Source organism: Chiloscyllium plagiosum, chromosome 3, assembly GCF_004010195.1.
Source record: "Chiloscyllium plagiosum isolate BGI_BamShark_2017 chromosome 3, ASM401019v2, whole genome shotgun sequence".
Taxonomy (NCBI): domain Eukaryota; kingdom Metazoa; phylum Chordata; class Chondrichthyes; order Orectolobiformes; family Hemiscylliidae; genus Chiloscyllium; species Chiloscyllium plagiosum.
This window is the reverse complement of record NC_057712.1, coordinates 37,441,253-37,456,085: the sequence shown is the minus strand read 5'-3', so window position 1 is coordinate 37,456,085 and position 14,833 is coordinate 37,441,253. Positions and strand designations below refer to the sequence as shown.

The 14,833-nt window shown below is 39.9% G+C and overlaps 1 protein-coding gene across 2 annotated transcripts in view; it reads right to left on the bottom strand.

Moving 5' to 3' along the window:
• Positions 1 to 1,821: 1,821 nt before the first annotated feature.
• The window catches only part of tsnax (translin-associated factor X), a 66,608-nt gene continuing 53,596 nt past the window's right edge, over positions 1,822 to 14,833 (bottom strand). For both annotated transcript variants that reach the window (XM_043680115.1, XM_043680108.1), the window contains one exon: positions 1,822 to 3,310. In XM_043680115.1, coding sequence (XP_043536050.1) covers positions 2,924 to 3,310 — 387 coding nt within the window. In that variant the 3' untranslated portion in view covers positions 1,822 to 2,923. The remainder of the gene's footprint in view (positions 3,311 to 14,833) is intronic.

Here is a 14,833-nt window from a genome sequence, read left to right as displayed (position 1 = left end):
ACCTGTCACTGGAATCTTTTTTTATTTGTCATTATTGCTAATTACAGAAACCTGGTCCATGTTTTCTGTCAAGCTGAAAGACAGGCAAATTAGGGAATTTTGTGATGACAATTTTAAAATAGTGATGGAAAAGGATTGACCAGATCTAAAAGTTGAAGTTCTAAACTGAAGAAAGGCCAATTTTGACGGTATTAGGCAAGAACTTTCAAAAGTTGATTAGGGGGCAAATGTTCACAGGTAAAGAGATGGCTGGAAAATGGGAAGCCTTCAAAAATGAGATAACGAGAATCCAGAGACAGTATATTCCTGTTTGGGTGAAAGGCAAGGCTGATAAATGTAGAGAATGCTGGATGACTACAGAAATTGAGGTTTTGGTTAAGAAAATGAAGGAAGCATATGTCAGGTATAGACAGCAGATCAAGTGAATCCTTAGAGATGTATAACGGCAGTTGAAGTATACTTCAGAGGGAATCAGAAGGGCAAAAGGGGACATAAGATAGCTTTGGAAAGTAGTGTTAAGGAGAATCCAAAGGAATTCTATAAATACATTAAGGACAAAAGGGTAACTAGGGACAGAAAGATCAGCAAGGCAGCCTATGTGTGGAACCTCAGGAGATGGGGGAAAGAGACTAAATGAGTATTTTGCATCAGCGTTTACTGCAGAGAACGACACAGAAGGTACAGAATGTAGGTCAAATAGAATGGTGACATCTTGAAAAATGTCCATGTTACAGAGGGGGAAGTGCTGGATATCTTAGAACTCATAAAGGTGGATAAATCCCCAAGACCCGATCAAGTGTACCCTAGAACTCTGTGGGAAGCTAGTGAAGTTATTGCTGGACCTCTTGCTGAGATATTTGCATCATCAATAACCGCAGATGAGGTGCAGGAAAACTGGAGGTTGGCTAACGTGGTGCCACTATTTAAAAAAGATGGTAAGGAAAAGCCAGGGAACCATAGACCGATTAACCTGATATCAGTGGCAGGCAGGTTTGGAGGGAATCCTGAGGGACAGGATTTACATATATTTGGAAAGGCAAGGACTGATTAGAGATAGTCAACATGACTTTGTGCATGGGAAATCAACTTGACTGAGTTTTTTGAAGAAGTAACAAAGAGGATTGATGAGGGCAGAGCAATGGATGTGAACTATGTGGACTTCAGTAAGGTGTTCGACAAAGTTCCCCATGGCAGACTGGTTAGCAAGGTGAGATCTCATGGAATACAGGGAGAACTAGTCATTTGGGTACAGAACTGGTTCAAAGGTAGAAGACAGAGGGTGGTGGTGGTGGAGGGTTTCCTTTCAGATTGGAGGCCTGTGACCAGTGGAGTGCCACAAGGATTGGTGCTGGGTCCACTGCTTTTCACCATTTATGTAAATGATTTGGATGTGAATATTGGAGGTATAGTTAGTAAGTTTGCAGATTACTCCAAAATCGGAGGTGTAATGGACAGCGAAGGTTACCTCAGAGTACAACGGGATCTTGATCAGATTGACCAATGGGCTGAGGAGTGGCAGATAAGTTTAATTTGGATAAATGTGAGGTGCTGCGTTTTGGAAAGGCAAATCCATGCAGGACTTATACACATGTCATGTTGCGGCTGTACAGGACATTGGTAAGGCCACTTTTGGAATATTGCGTGCAATTCTAGACTCCTTCCTATTGGAAGGATGTTGTGACACTTGAAAGGGTTCAGAGCTATAAGGAGAGGCTGAATAAGTTGGGGCTGTTTTCTCAGACTTTGCAATATTATGTAAATTAGTCTGATCTGCTTTTGATTTAAATCGTTGGTACGAAATCACTATTTTCTGATTTTTCATTATTTTTCAACTGTTTTATTATGGTTAAGCAAGTACACAAAATGGAACAGCAATTTTTGCAACAATATTCTTAATTATTATGCACTTATATTAAAGACTTAATAGAACTTCAATACAGACCTCATATTCAAAGATGCAAATCAAGCCAACATATGAAAACACAGAAGCAAAATACTGCAAATGTTTACATTTGAAATAAAAACAAAAAAAAACTTTGAACCTACTGAGCAGGTCAAGCTGCATCTATGGAGCCTGAGACATAATTGATGTCTCAGGCCATTGTAACAGTAACATACCTAAAACCTGAATGCTGTTTCTCCTTCTCCATAGGTACTGCCAACCTGATTATTGCCAACATTTTCTGTTTTCATAATGCATACAATTGTAATTTCCTCTTTAAGGTGGCTTATTCAATTTACTGGTCTAAAGAATGTAGTTGCATCACCCACAGAATCCAAATAAACTGATTATAATTCCTAATTTAAATTTTAAGAATTAATGTAAGAGTTGCAGTTTCTTTATTGTATCTACTGAAACATAATTGAATTAGTTCTGAGAGACAAAAAGTAGAACTTTCAGCAAAAATGCACTTTCATAGGAAGGCGGACATTTCTATTTATAAACTGACCGCAAACCCTATAAAACAAAGGTCATATGGGGGGAAGAAAAGAGAAACCCATCTGATAGCCAATCACAAATTAGCATCATCAACTTGAAAACAAAATTAGGTCATAATTGAGACTTTATAGATCTTCCTATAAAGGAGCAGTAGTAGCATTATCAGATTCTCATATTACTGAATGTATTTTTTTAAACTGAAAAGGTTTTTACTCATTTTGAACAGAAGCAGTATTTTGGAGAGTAGGTTAAAATCCTAGTTAAAAATTCAACTATATTTTTGTCAAAGCAACCTCCAGAAAATAAATTCTGTAATGTAATACACACGTTACAGTTGAACACTTGCAAAAATGTGAAAGCATCTAATATTGGATCATTTGGTTGCACAATCTGCAACTGAACAAAACAATTATACAAATGTATCTCATACAAAGCTAACAAATAGCTTTTATTATAATCTCTTTCTCCCCGATATATGACAAGTTATACACCTTCCTCATGTTCGCTCATGGATGTTTTTGAGCTAAGCACATCAGCAAGCATGTGTTTTGGAATTTCGGAGCCTCTCACAGTCAATGTGTAACAAGCATCTTCCACCTTTCCCAGACTTTGTTTCAATGTGTAAAGCTTCTTGGAAATTTCATAAGGTCCAGTATTACCAATGTAAGTAAATCCATCATAGATAGCACGTAGAAATTGGCTCACCTCAAAAGGTGTTTCAATATCCCCATTGCCTACGCTGGTGATACACATGCGCATCAATTCACCAGTCAAATCTGCGATCCCCAACAGGTAGTCTGTGGGGGTCACCTGCAGGCAAAGGGATTTTTCTTCTTGTTTCTCATCCAGTGAATCAGACAAGGCCGAGTTCTGCATAATGAAAAGCATTAACAGGATTGGAAAATACGCATTAAATTAAGTACTACCAATTGCCAAAAGCGAGAATTTTAAGTAATTAATAACCAGAAAAAAGTTGGTTATAAAATATTAAATAAAATCTTGACAGTACTTGTTCCGTTTGATTATTTGATTCTCGTACTAAAATACATTTTTGAGTATATCTAACAATAGGTAAACGTAATCCCACCATTCACTCGGTTTATAGAGGTGTCACATCCAATGTGTGGTGCCTATTGATTTGTTATTTATGAATGAAAAATGCAGTAACCATATCTGGATTCCCAGACAGGCCTGATATTTCTTGGTATTTTCATCTTGAATTGAAAATAAATGGGCCATTAGGAAATATCAGTACCAAAATTGGATATTGTTTATGTGCTTATCACCGTTGCCAAATTCTCTGCAAAACACTGACATGAGCAATTTTACAATTACATCTTACTATCACATTCTGATTTCTTGGCAACAGCATATTTTGATCTCATGGGATATATGATTAGCAAGACTACTGGCAACATCTCAATACCAAAATAATCAGAAGAAAATATATCATTGTTGTTCCTATTGGGGGAGGAAAAGTGGATTGATGACAAAAAAACCTTAGAACAATGCAAGAGATTTGAGCTGGACTTGTAAAAGGATTAATGAATATTATTCTCGAATAATACGATTTGATTTGTTGTAAAATTAAAATTCTGTAATCACTATATTGTACAGAATATCAGTGAAATAGCAAATGGCATAGAGGGGCAAAGGAACAACATTCAATGAAACAAGTTTTAAACTAAAATTTCTGTACACTCAAATTCTTATTCTAACTCCTCTGGAATCCAGCAATGACTTATCTTTGCAGCGTGTTCTATTTCCCATCATCTTTATGCCCTTGAATGACAGTGTGAAAAAATCAAAGCATTAGATTCCACATATATGCTGATGACACCCAATTCTCTTGACAACTTCAACTCTGCTTTGTCTTGTTACTTATCTAACATCATGTCCAAAAGTTCCTTGAAACTAAATATTGGGATGAACTTCTCTTTTAGTCAAATCATAATATGCATTTCCTGAGCCATGGGAAGAAGGGATTTGGATACAGAACTGGCTCAAAGGTAGAAGACAGAGGGTTGTTTTTCAGACTGGAGGTCTGTGACCAGTGGAGTGCCACAAGGATTGGTGCTGAGTCCTCTACATTTTGTCATTTACAGAAATGATTTGGATGCAAGCATAAGAGGTACAGTTAGTAGATTTGCAGATGACACCAAAATTGGAGGTGTAGTGGACAGCAAAGAGGGTTACCTCAGATTACAACAGGATCTTGACCAGATGGGCCAATGGAGACTGACAGATGGAGTTTAATTCAGCTAAATGTGAGGTGCTGCATTTTGGGAAAGCAAATCTTAGCAGGACTTATACACTTAATGGTAAGGTCCTAGGGAGTGTTGCTGAACAAAGAGACCTTGGAGTGTAGGTTCATAGCTCCTTGAAAGTGGAGTCGCTGGTAGATAGGATAGTGAAGAAGGCATTTGGTATGCTTTCCAAAATTATGAGGGGCATGGATAGGATAAATAGGCAAAGTCTTTTCCCTGGGGTCAGGGAGTCCAGAACTAGAGGGCATAGGTTTAGGGTGAGAGGGGAAAGATATAAAAGAGACCTAAGGGGCAACTTTTTCACGCGGAGGGTGATACGTATATGGAATGAGCTGCCAGAGGATGTGGTGGAAGCTGGTACAATTGCAACATTTAAGAGGCATTTGGATGGGTATATGAATAGGAAGGGTTTGGAGGGATATGGGCCAGGTGCTGGCAGGTGGGACTATATTGGGTTGGGATATCTGGTCGGCATGGACGGGTTGGACCGAAGGGTCTGTTTCCATGCTGTACATCTCTATGACTCTATGACTGTTAAGCTCTAAAGTAACAGGTCCTCCACAAACCAAGGGAAACAGAGCCTGTTGAACTTCAAAGTCAGCCACAGTAGGGCAAAGGAGGAATGGTCTGGCCAAGCTTGGGAGTGTCTAAGTTGACTAATGGACCTAGTTTTGGAAGTATTAGAGAGGACAAAAGATAGGGAAGGTGAATATTGACAGTGGACAAAGGAATGGTCGCCAACAATGGGCAAGAAAGAGATAAGGGCAGGGTTAAATTGTATGTATATAAATACACAGAGTATTGTAAATAAAACTGAAGAACCGGAAGCAGGAATTGCTCTAGGGGGATATGACACAATAGCATTGACAGAAAAGTGACACAAGCAGAACAGGATTGGATACCTGACATCCCAGGTTATGTCTTTTAATTAAAGCAGGGTGGGTAAGAAGGGAGAAGGTTTAGCAGTCTTAGTCAAAGATAGTATCATTACCCTTGAACAAGATGCAGTTCTCAAATCAATAGAATCTATATGGTTGGAGGTGTGAAACAGGAAGGGATCAGTAACTTTTTGGGATGTTTATTATAGCCCTCCAAATACAGGGGAGCAATTAGAAGTATGCAGATCAATTAGGGTTGTGATAGTTGGTGCTTTCAATGATCCCAGGTAGACTCGGGGAAAAGTAGGATGTGGGGCATGGAAGGGGAGAAATTCCTGCAAAGTGGAAAAGAATTTTCCAGAACTGTACATTTACAGTCCGACCAGGTAGGTATGTGCTGGATGTGGTCCTGGGAAATCAGGCAAGCTATGTAGAGAACATCAGAATGGAGCAGGTTGATTGGAAATGCTTTTTGTTGGTTAAAACAGTGGATGAAAAATGGGAGAATTTCAAAAGAGAGATGAGGGTGCAAGCTAGGTACTTAGCCATGAGAAATAAATATGGAGTATCCAATGCTCGAGTAGATGCGAAAAGAAAAAGGAGGCATAAGATGCATACCAGAATAATAATAGCAACAGAACTCAGGAAAAGTATCTCAAATGCAGGAGAGAGGCTAAGGCTAGAATAAGGAAGGCGAAGTGGAAGCATGAGGAAAGAATGGCAGGTTCTATTAAAACAAACAACAATATTTTATTCCAACATAGTAATAGTAAAAGATTAGTTAAGGATTGAGTAGAGACCATAAGGAACAAGCAGGAGAAACTGCACACTGAAGCAAAACGTATGGCAGAGATACTAAATAATTATTTTGCTTCTATCATAGAGATACAAATAATGGCGACAATGGCCAAATTGAAAATGTGGGTGTGGAGCAATGGGCAGTATAGCAACAAAGAGATGCTAAAATAGGCTGGCAGCACTCCAGGTAGATAGGATGCAGGGAGAAATTGCGGACTGCAGATGCTGGAGATCAGAGTCGAGAGTGCATTGCTGGAAAGCACAGCAGGTCAGGCAGCATCCGAGGAGCAGGAGAATTAATGTTTTGGGCATAAGCCCTTCATCAGGATTCCTGACCTGCTGTGCTTTTCCAGCAACACTCTCTCGACCCAGATAGGATGCAAACAAGATTACTAACAGAAGTAAGAGAATAAATTGCAGAGTTGTTGACAGAAATTTTGCAGGCCTTGCCTAACACAGAATTTGTCCCTGCGGGGTGCTGGAGGATTGCAAGTGTGACATCATTGTTTAAGATAGAAAGGATAACCCAATAAACTGTGGACTGTCAGCTTGACATCAATAGTGGGCAAACTGATGGAGGCCATAATATGGGGTAAGGTAAACATAAGTTTAGAGGAAAAACAAGTTAATACTAAACTGTCAACATTGACAGGTCATATCTGACAAATTTGATTTGAGTTCTTTGACAAGGTGACACAAGCAATGGATGAGTGTAGTGCTGTGGATGTTGCATATTTGCACTTTCAGAAAGCATTTAATATGCTGCCACATGGCAGGTTGGTTAGCAAATTAGAACTATTTAGAATTGATGGGTGCTTGTCAGCATGGATTAGAAGTTGGTTAAAAGATAGGAAACATCGGCAAGTATACATTGTTGAGTCGGATTTTAATTAGCTGGGATCTGTGAGAACAAAAGAAATCAAAAATACTCGAAAAAATCAATTTGAACTGACAATAATCAGCCTTTACTGATAATACTGCAACAATTTTGGCTAAAACTAGAGGGAGGGAAAGATACACATTGTTCTCAATTTCTGTTCCAACTTTCGTGCCTTTACAAAGGAAAGCATATCATTTATATACTTTAAAATATGCTCAGAAGTGAGAGATTATGATGAAATGTTTACCATCCATAACACTGAACTTTGCCTTATTGGTTTTTCAAAACATCAATCATTCATCTCATTCCATAACTTTGTTTCTGAGTACAGATGTTTTATTTAGGCTAAAATCTGCAGTTCAAAATATACAGGGAGCCATTAAGAAGATTACTGAAATTTTGTCAAAGTTGCAGAATTTGTTTACATTCAGCCTGTGTCATGAATGCTGTTTCTGACCTTTTGCCACAGTCTTTTTAACTTACTGATCTATAACCCAGGAGTATGGCCAATATTCCCATTAGGCATTGTTAAATGTTTCCCACAATATCGCAATATGGACATTTCTCAGATTGGAGACAAATTGAAAGTCATGGATCATTGTTGGGACCCTTGTTTTTTCTGGTTTATATAAACAACTTGGAGATGGGTGTTGAGGGCAAAATCTCTAATTTGCATACTTTGCTCATCTAGGTAGAAAAGTGAATTTGTGCAGATAATGCTGATCGACTTCAGAGGGACATTGACAGGCTGGCCATCTGGGCAGACACCTGGCAGATACATTTTAATGTAGAGAAATGTGAGGTAATGCATTTTGGGAGAAGAAACATGCAGAGATAATACAGGCTTAATCGAACAACGTTGATGGGAGTACAACAGCAGAAGGACCTCAGGGTTCACTTGCATAATTCTCTGATAGTGACCAAACTATTTGAAACAGTTTCTGGATTAGAGTGGTGCTGGAAAAGCACAGCAGTTCAGGCAGTATCTGAGGAGCAGGAAAATCGACATTTCGGGCAAAAGCCCTTCATCAGGAATACAATTTGAAACAGTTGTTAAGAAGGCTTAGAAGATCCTTGGGTTTATAAATACAGACATGGAGTATAAAAGAAAGGAAGTGATGCTACACTTCTACAAAACATTGGTCAGACCACATTTGGAGTATTGTGTTCAGTTCTGGGCATTTTATCTTTTTTAATATATTTTTATTGAAAAATAGATTTTTAAAAATATTATCACAAATACAAAACAATACAATTTGAAACAATACACAGAAAGAACACAAAAATGTTTTAAAAACCCAACCCACCCTCATGTACAAATGTATAAATATATATAGAAAAATATATAATTAAAAAACCAACTAACTAGTTAACTAAATAAATAATAACCAACAACAAATTAATAAATAGTAATAACTCAACTCAACCAAACAAAACACTCATACGTTCGCAGTTCCTCCTCCCTGGATGTTGGACTCGTAAAGCACAATCGTTATGGTTATATAAAAGCCCTTATTAGTGTAGCAGATAAATCTGTGTCCAGGTATTCCAAAAAGGGTTGCCATGTCTTATAGAAATTCTCAGTTTTTGTGGTGAATGGCAGAGCTCATACTTGTGAGAAAATCCAAGGGGATATGCTCCATAATAATCTTCCACCAACCCGACAGGCCCAGGGGATTTTCGGATGCCCAATCTAGCAAGATATTCTTTCTTGTGCAGAAAGTAGGGATGTTGAAAAGTTTTTTCTTATGTGCATCTATAGGGAACATATTGGGCAGGCCAAGAAGTGGAGAGATCGGCCCTCCTTCAGCCTTACACCCAAATTCCCCTCCATTGCACCCGCCACAGCGCTCCAGTATGTTTGAAGCCTATCACAGGATCAGAGACAATGGGTAAGAGTGTCCGTACCAACCTTGCACTTGGGTCATGTTGAAGATACTCCTGGCTTAAATTTTTACAAATGATCTGGAGCCAAGTGGACCCTGGGGAGAATCTTCAACTGGGTCCAATTGCAAATTGATATCTTTCTTGCGTTTTCCCAAATATCTTCCCATGCCTTTGAGGAGATCTCAACACCTAGCTCTCTCTCCCACACCCTGCAGAGTCTACTGAACTCAACTGAGGGGGCAACCCCAATTGTTGATATAAAGTGCTGACAGAAAGTGTACTCTTTAGCACTGAGCACCTTCCTCTCTATGTTGGATTTGTAGGGATCAGTCAAAAGTGTAGTTTTTTTTTAATAAAATCCCTAACTTAAAAAAAAATGAAAGAGGTCCCTGTTAGATAGCTCATATTTCCGTGCTAACTGATCAAAGGACATCATTGTGTCTCCTTCAAATAAATCCCCCATGCAAGACACACCTCCAGCTGCCCAATGTTTGAAGTCTGAATCTATCATCCCGGGTTGAAAATCCAGCATACCCACTATAGGTGTAAGAGAAGGTGTTTTGCCAATATTGCCTCCCCTCTGACAACTGCCCTCCATGCTTTAACAGTATTGATAATTATTGGGTTATGGCAATATTTCTTACTATCCTCATTTTGTCCAAAAACAGCAACCTAATAGGGGAACACCCTGCCTGGGTGGTATTGATATCTAACCATATTGAAAGAGGATCTGGACACCTCATTTAAGGAAGGATGTTAATGAAGGATTTTAGATACAAGGAAAGTTAGAGAAAATGGCCTTATTCTCCGTGGAAGAGAGAAGATTAAGAGGTGACCTTGCTGAGGTGTTCAAAATTATGAACAATTTTAACAGTGTAAGGGATATTCTGTTTCTATGTATATCAATAACTAGGCGTCACAATTTCAAGACTGTTAGCAAGAGAGCTAGGGGTGAAACGAGGATAAACTTCTTTACTCAGACTTGTTAGGATTTGAAATGCGCTGCTTGGAAAAGTAGTGGAGGTGGATTCCATACGAGGTTTCAAAAGGAAGCTGGATATATATAGAAAATAGGAGTAGCCATTCCACCTGTCAAGTCTGCTCTGCCATCAACATTATCATAGCTATTTCCGCTTTCTTCCAATACCCTTTGATCCCTTTAGTCCTAAAAGCTATATCTAACTCTTCTTGAAAATATTCAATATTTTGGCCTCCACCACTTTCAATGGCAGTGCGCTCTGGGTGAAGAACTTTCTCCTCATCTCAGTCTCAGCATCTGAAAATGCACTCTTTATCCCAACTGTCTTCCAGTAATGAGCCAATGTTCTTTCCATGCCAATACAATATCCTAACACCATGGGCTCACATCTTTCTAAAAAGCCTTATGTGTATTACTGAATGCCTTCTGAAAATCCAAGTATGTTACATCTACTGGTTCCCCTTTTGGATTAAAAAAATGGTTTGTTATCTCCCCAAAAAATTCTAATAAATTTGTCAAGCATAATTTCCCTTTAGTGAAGCCATATTAAATTGATTATATTATGCATTTGTAAATGATCTGCTATTATATTCTTTATAATTGACTCTTAACATTTTTACAATGACAGATGTTAAGCTTATGAGCCAATAGTTGCCTGTTTATTGTCTCGTTCCCATTTTGAATAAGGGTATAGCACATTGGCAGTTTTGGATTTTCAGAATCTAAGGATTCTTGGAAGATTGCTACCAGCATAACAACTATCACTTGTAGCTACTTCCATTAATATCCCAAGACATATCCCATCAGGTCCAGATGATTTATTGAACATTAGTCCCATTAGTTTTCCAAATACTTTTTCTAGTGATAGCTATGGTATTTATTTCATCCCTACGTTTTGCCCCTGGATTTAGTATTTTTGGAAAGTAAAGTATTTATTTAATTCCTCTGTCATTTCCTGTTTCTCTATTATTATTTCCCCAGTCTCATTCTCTACGGAGCCCATGTTCATTTTTGCATCTCTAGGGGTTATTTTGCTCCGAGATCATCTATTAAAACTGCCTCATTACATAGTGAGTTTTAAGAAGATTTGTAGCTCAGGTTGAGGTTCTGGATGTAGCTTTGCTTGCTGAGCTGGAAGGTTCTTTCCAGACGTTTCGTCACCCTACTAGGTAACATCTTCTGTGAGCCTCAGGTGAAGCACTGCTGATAAGTACCGGAAATGACTTCACCACAGGAAATGACATCATCAACCCAAACATATAAATAAAAAGCAGGACTTATCAGCAGTGCTTCGCCTGAGGCCCACTGAAGATGTTACCTAATAGCGTGATGAAACGTCTTGAAATGAACCTTCTGGCTCAGCAAGCAAACCTACATCCAGTGCCTCATTACATATTGCCAGACCTGAAATAGCCTGGTACTGCCTTGGCTGGCTCCATGACATTGTTCTAGGGAACTGTCCTGCATACATTTTATAAATTCGCCCTCATGGCAACCTCTGCCAATCTGACTTTCCCAATCTACAAGAAGAGTAAAGACTCCATCATTAATGTTCTGCCTTATTACTTGCCCTCATTATCTCCTGGTTTATCTCTGCCTACAGTACTGTGACTGTTAAAGGACCAATAGACTACTCACAAAGGTCTTCTTCCCCTTGTCTTTTCTTACTTAGGAAGATCTATACCTTCCGATCCAAGGTCATTTGTTGCTATTCTGTCCCATACTAACAAAGCTATACTGGCAACCTTTCCTTCCTACCTGTCCTTTCAAAATGTCACATAAGTGTTATGGCTATAAGGAGAAAGTGAGGTCTGCAGATGCTGGAGATCAAAGTTGAAACTTTATTGCTGGAACAGCACAGCAGGTCAGGCAGCATCCAGGGAACAGGAGATTCGACGTTTCGGGCACAGGCCCTTCTTCAGGAATGGCTATAAGACCAACATTTGTGCCTTTAATTTGTTTTCCTTTGATTTGATCCAAATACTATGTTTAATAAAGAGCCAATAATTTTGGCTTTTTGCTATTGTTTCTCCCATTTGATTTAGTTTGGCTTGATTTATTGTGGTCACCTGTACCTATGTACAGTGAAAAGCTTTGTTTGCGAGCAGTACAGGCAAATCATAGCAAGCAAGGACATATAGATCATAGGATGCTGAGACAGAGTGAGGCATACAAGGTTACACTGCACAGGAGGTGTGCAAAGCAAGATCAACCTTAACAAGACCAACATTATTTCAAGTTAGAGAGTCCAGTCATTAGTCTAATAATGGCAGGCCAGAAGCTGTTTATGAACCCATTAATGCATGTGTTCAAGCTTCTATATATTCTGCTTGACAGAAGAGGTTGGAAGTGATTATAACCGGGGTGGTGTAATGGACTAGGCCAGACCACTCAAACATTCTTGAGCAGGCAACCCAGAACATAACTTTGCAATTTGTTTTGGTAAGTGTACAGTGAGAATTACCCAGAGCAAGTTGGCTAGGTTGACTACTACGTTTTAAAACAGACAGAAATTTATTTAAAAAATAACACAATAAAACACAAAGAACAGAATAAAGAACCCCTACAGAACTTGGTCTATCCAAACTAAACTTAATTATGCTGTTCCGAATATACAATACAATCCCAATAAGCAAACTCCATTAAAACACAATAAAGAAAATGGAACAGGTGCTTACAGGTTGAAGTTAGAAGGGCAGAAGGAGAGAGAATTTCCACACAACTCACTGTTGAACTCCTAACTAGTTCTGAACTGAACTGTTAGACCTATCCACTCCCCTTGCATTCTACAGGTCACTTCTAAAACATAACTACTTTGGCCTGAAGTCTCATCTGTGTACATATAAACAAAAAGGCCTCTCAATACTCTTAAATCTCTGTACCAAATTAGTCATCTCGGAACCAGGAATGGTTTATGACCCCTCTGAAAAAAACCCAAGGACACAGTATTCTTGAGAAAAGGAACAGCTTGTAGAAAAAAGGAACCAGCTTTGTGACAGTGGGAAGGGGCTTTGATGATGTTAGCAAACTTTCCACAGCAGCGGGAAGTGTTAATGGAGTCCATGGATAGGAGGTTGTCTTCCGTGATAGTCTGGGTCATGCGCACAATCTTCTGTAGTTTCTGATGGTCCTGGGCAGTGCAGTTGCCATACCAGGCCATAATGGGATCCACAAGGGATGAACTCGGATTTCACCAGTTTCCTCATTTCCCCTCCCCCCAGCCTGTCTCAATCAAATCCATCAAATTCAGCACCGCCTTCCTAACCTGCAATCTTCTTCCCGACCTCTCCGCCCCCACCCCAGTCTGACCTATCACCCTCACCTTGACCTCTTTCCACCTATCACATTTCCGACACCCCTCCCCCAAGTCCCTCCTCCCTATCTTTTATCTTAGCCTGCTGGACCAACTTTCCTCATTCCTGAAGAAGGGCTAATGCCCGAAACGTCGATTCTCCTGTTCCCTAGATGCTGCCTGACCTGCTGCGCTTTTCCAGCAACACATTTCCATCTCTGATCTCCAGCATCTGCAGACCTCACTTTCTCCCTAGGCCATAATGCACAAGGATGGTATGCTTTCTATGGCGCACCTGTAAATGTTGGTGAGGATCCTTATGGGCATGCCGAATTTCTTAAGCTGCCTGTGGAAGAAAAGGTGTTGTGCCTTATTGACTATCGCATCCACGTGCGAAGTCCAGGACAGGTTTTTGGTTGTCGTAACTCTTAGGAACTTGACACTCTCAAACCCCACTTGTGTCGATGTAGATGGGCACATGTTCTCCTTTCTTTCTGAATTCAATGATCAATTCTTTTGTTTTGCCGACATTGAGAGAGAGTTTGTTATCATTGCACCACGACACCAAACCCTTTATCTCCTTTCTGTATTCTGACTGATCGTTGTTTGATATCCAACCTATCAAGGTGGTGTCGTCAGCAAACTTGATGGCATTCATGTGGAATTTGGCAACACAGTCGTGAGTTTACAGGGAGTACAGTAGGGGGCTGAGAACGCAGGGGGGCTCCAGTGTTGAGGGTTATCTTGGAGGAAATGCTATTATCTATCTTCACTGATTGTGATCTATGGGTCAGGAAGCTGAGGATCCAGTTGCAGAGTGCGGAGCCAAGACCTAGATCTTGGAGTTTTGAGATCAGTCTAGAGGGGAGTATGGCATTGAAGGTGAAGCTGTAGTTGATGAGTAGGCTGGGAGGCTCGAAGTGAAGTGGGTCATAACCAGGGGGGTGTAGGTTTGCTCACTGAGCTGTAACATCATCGTTTATTACTTGGTTAGGTAACATCATCAGTGGCGACCTCCAAGTGAAGCGAAGCTGTTGTCTCCTGCTTTCTATTTATATCTTTTTCCTGGATGGGGTTCCTGGGGCTTGTGGTGATGTCATTTCCTGTTCATTTTCTGAGGGGTTGATAGATGGCATCTAGATCTATGCATTTGTTTATGGCGTTGTGGCGTTGGAGTGCCAGGCATCCAGGAATTCTCTGGCATGTCTTTGCTTAGCCTGTCCCAGGATAGATGTGTTGTCCCAGTCGAAATGGTGGTTTTTTTCATCCGTGTGTAGGGCTACGAGGGAGAGAGGGTCGTGTCTTTTTGTGGCTAGCTGGTGTTCGTGTATCCTGGTGGCTAACCTTCTTCCTATTTGTCCTACGTAGTGTTTGTGGCAGTCCTTGCATGGTCATAACCAGTCTGTTGAAGC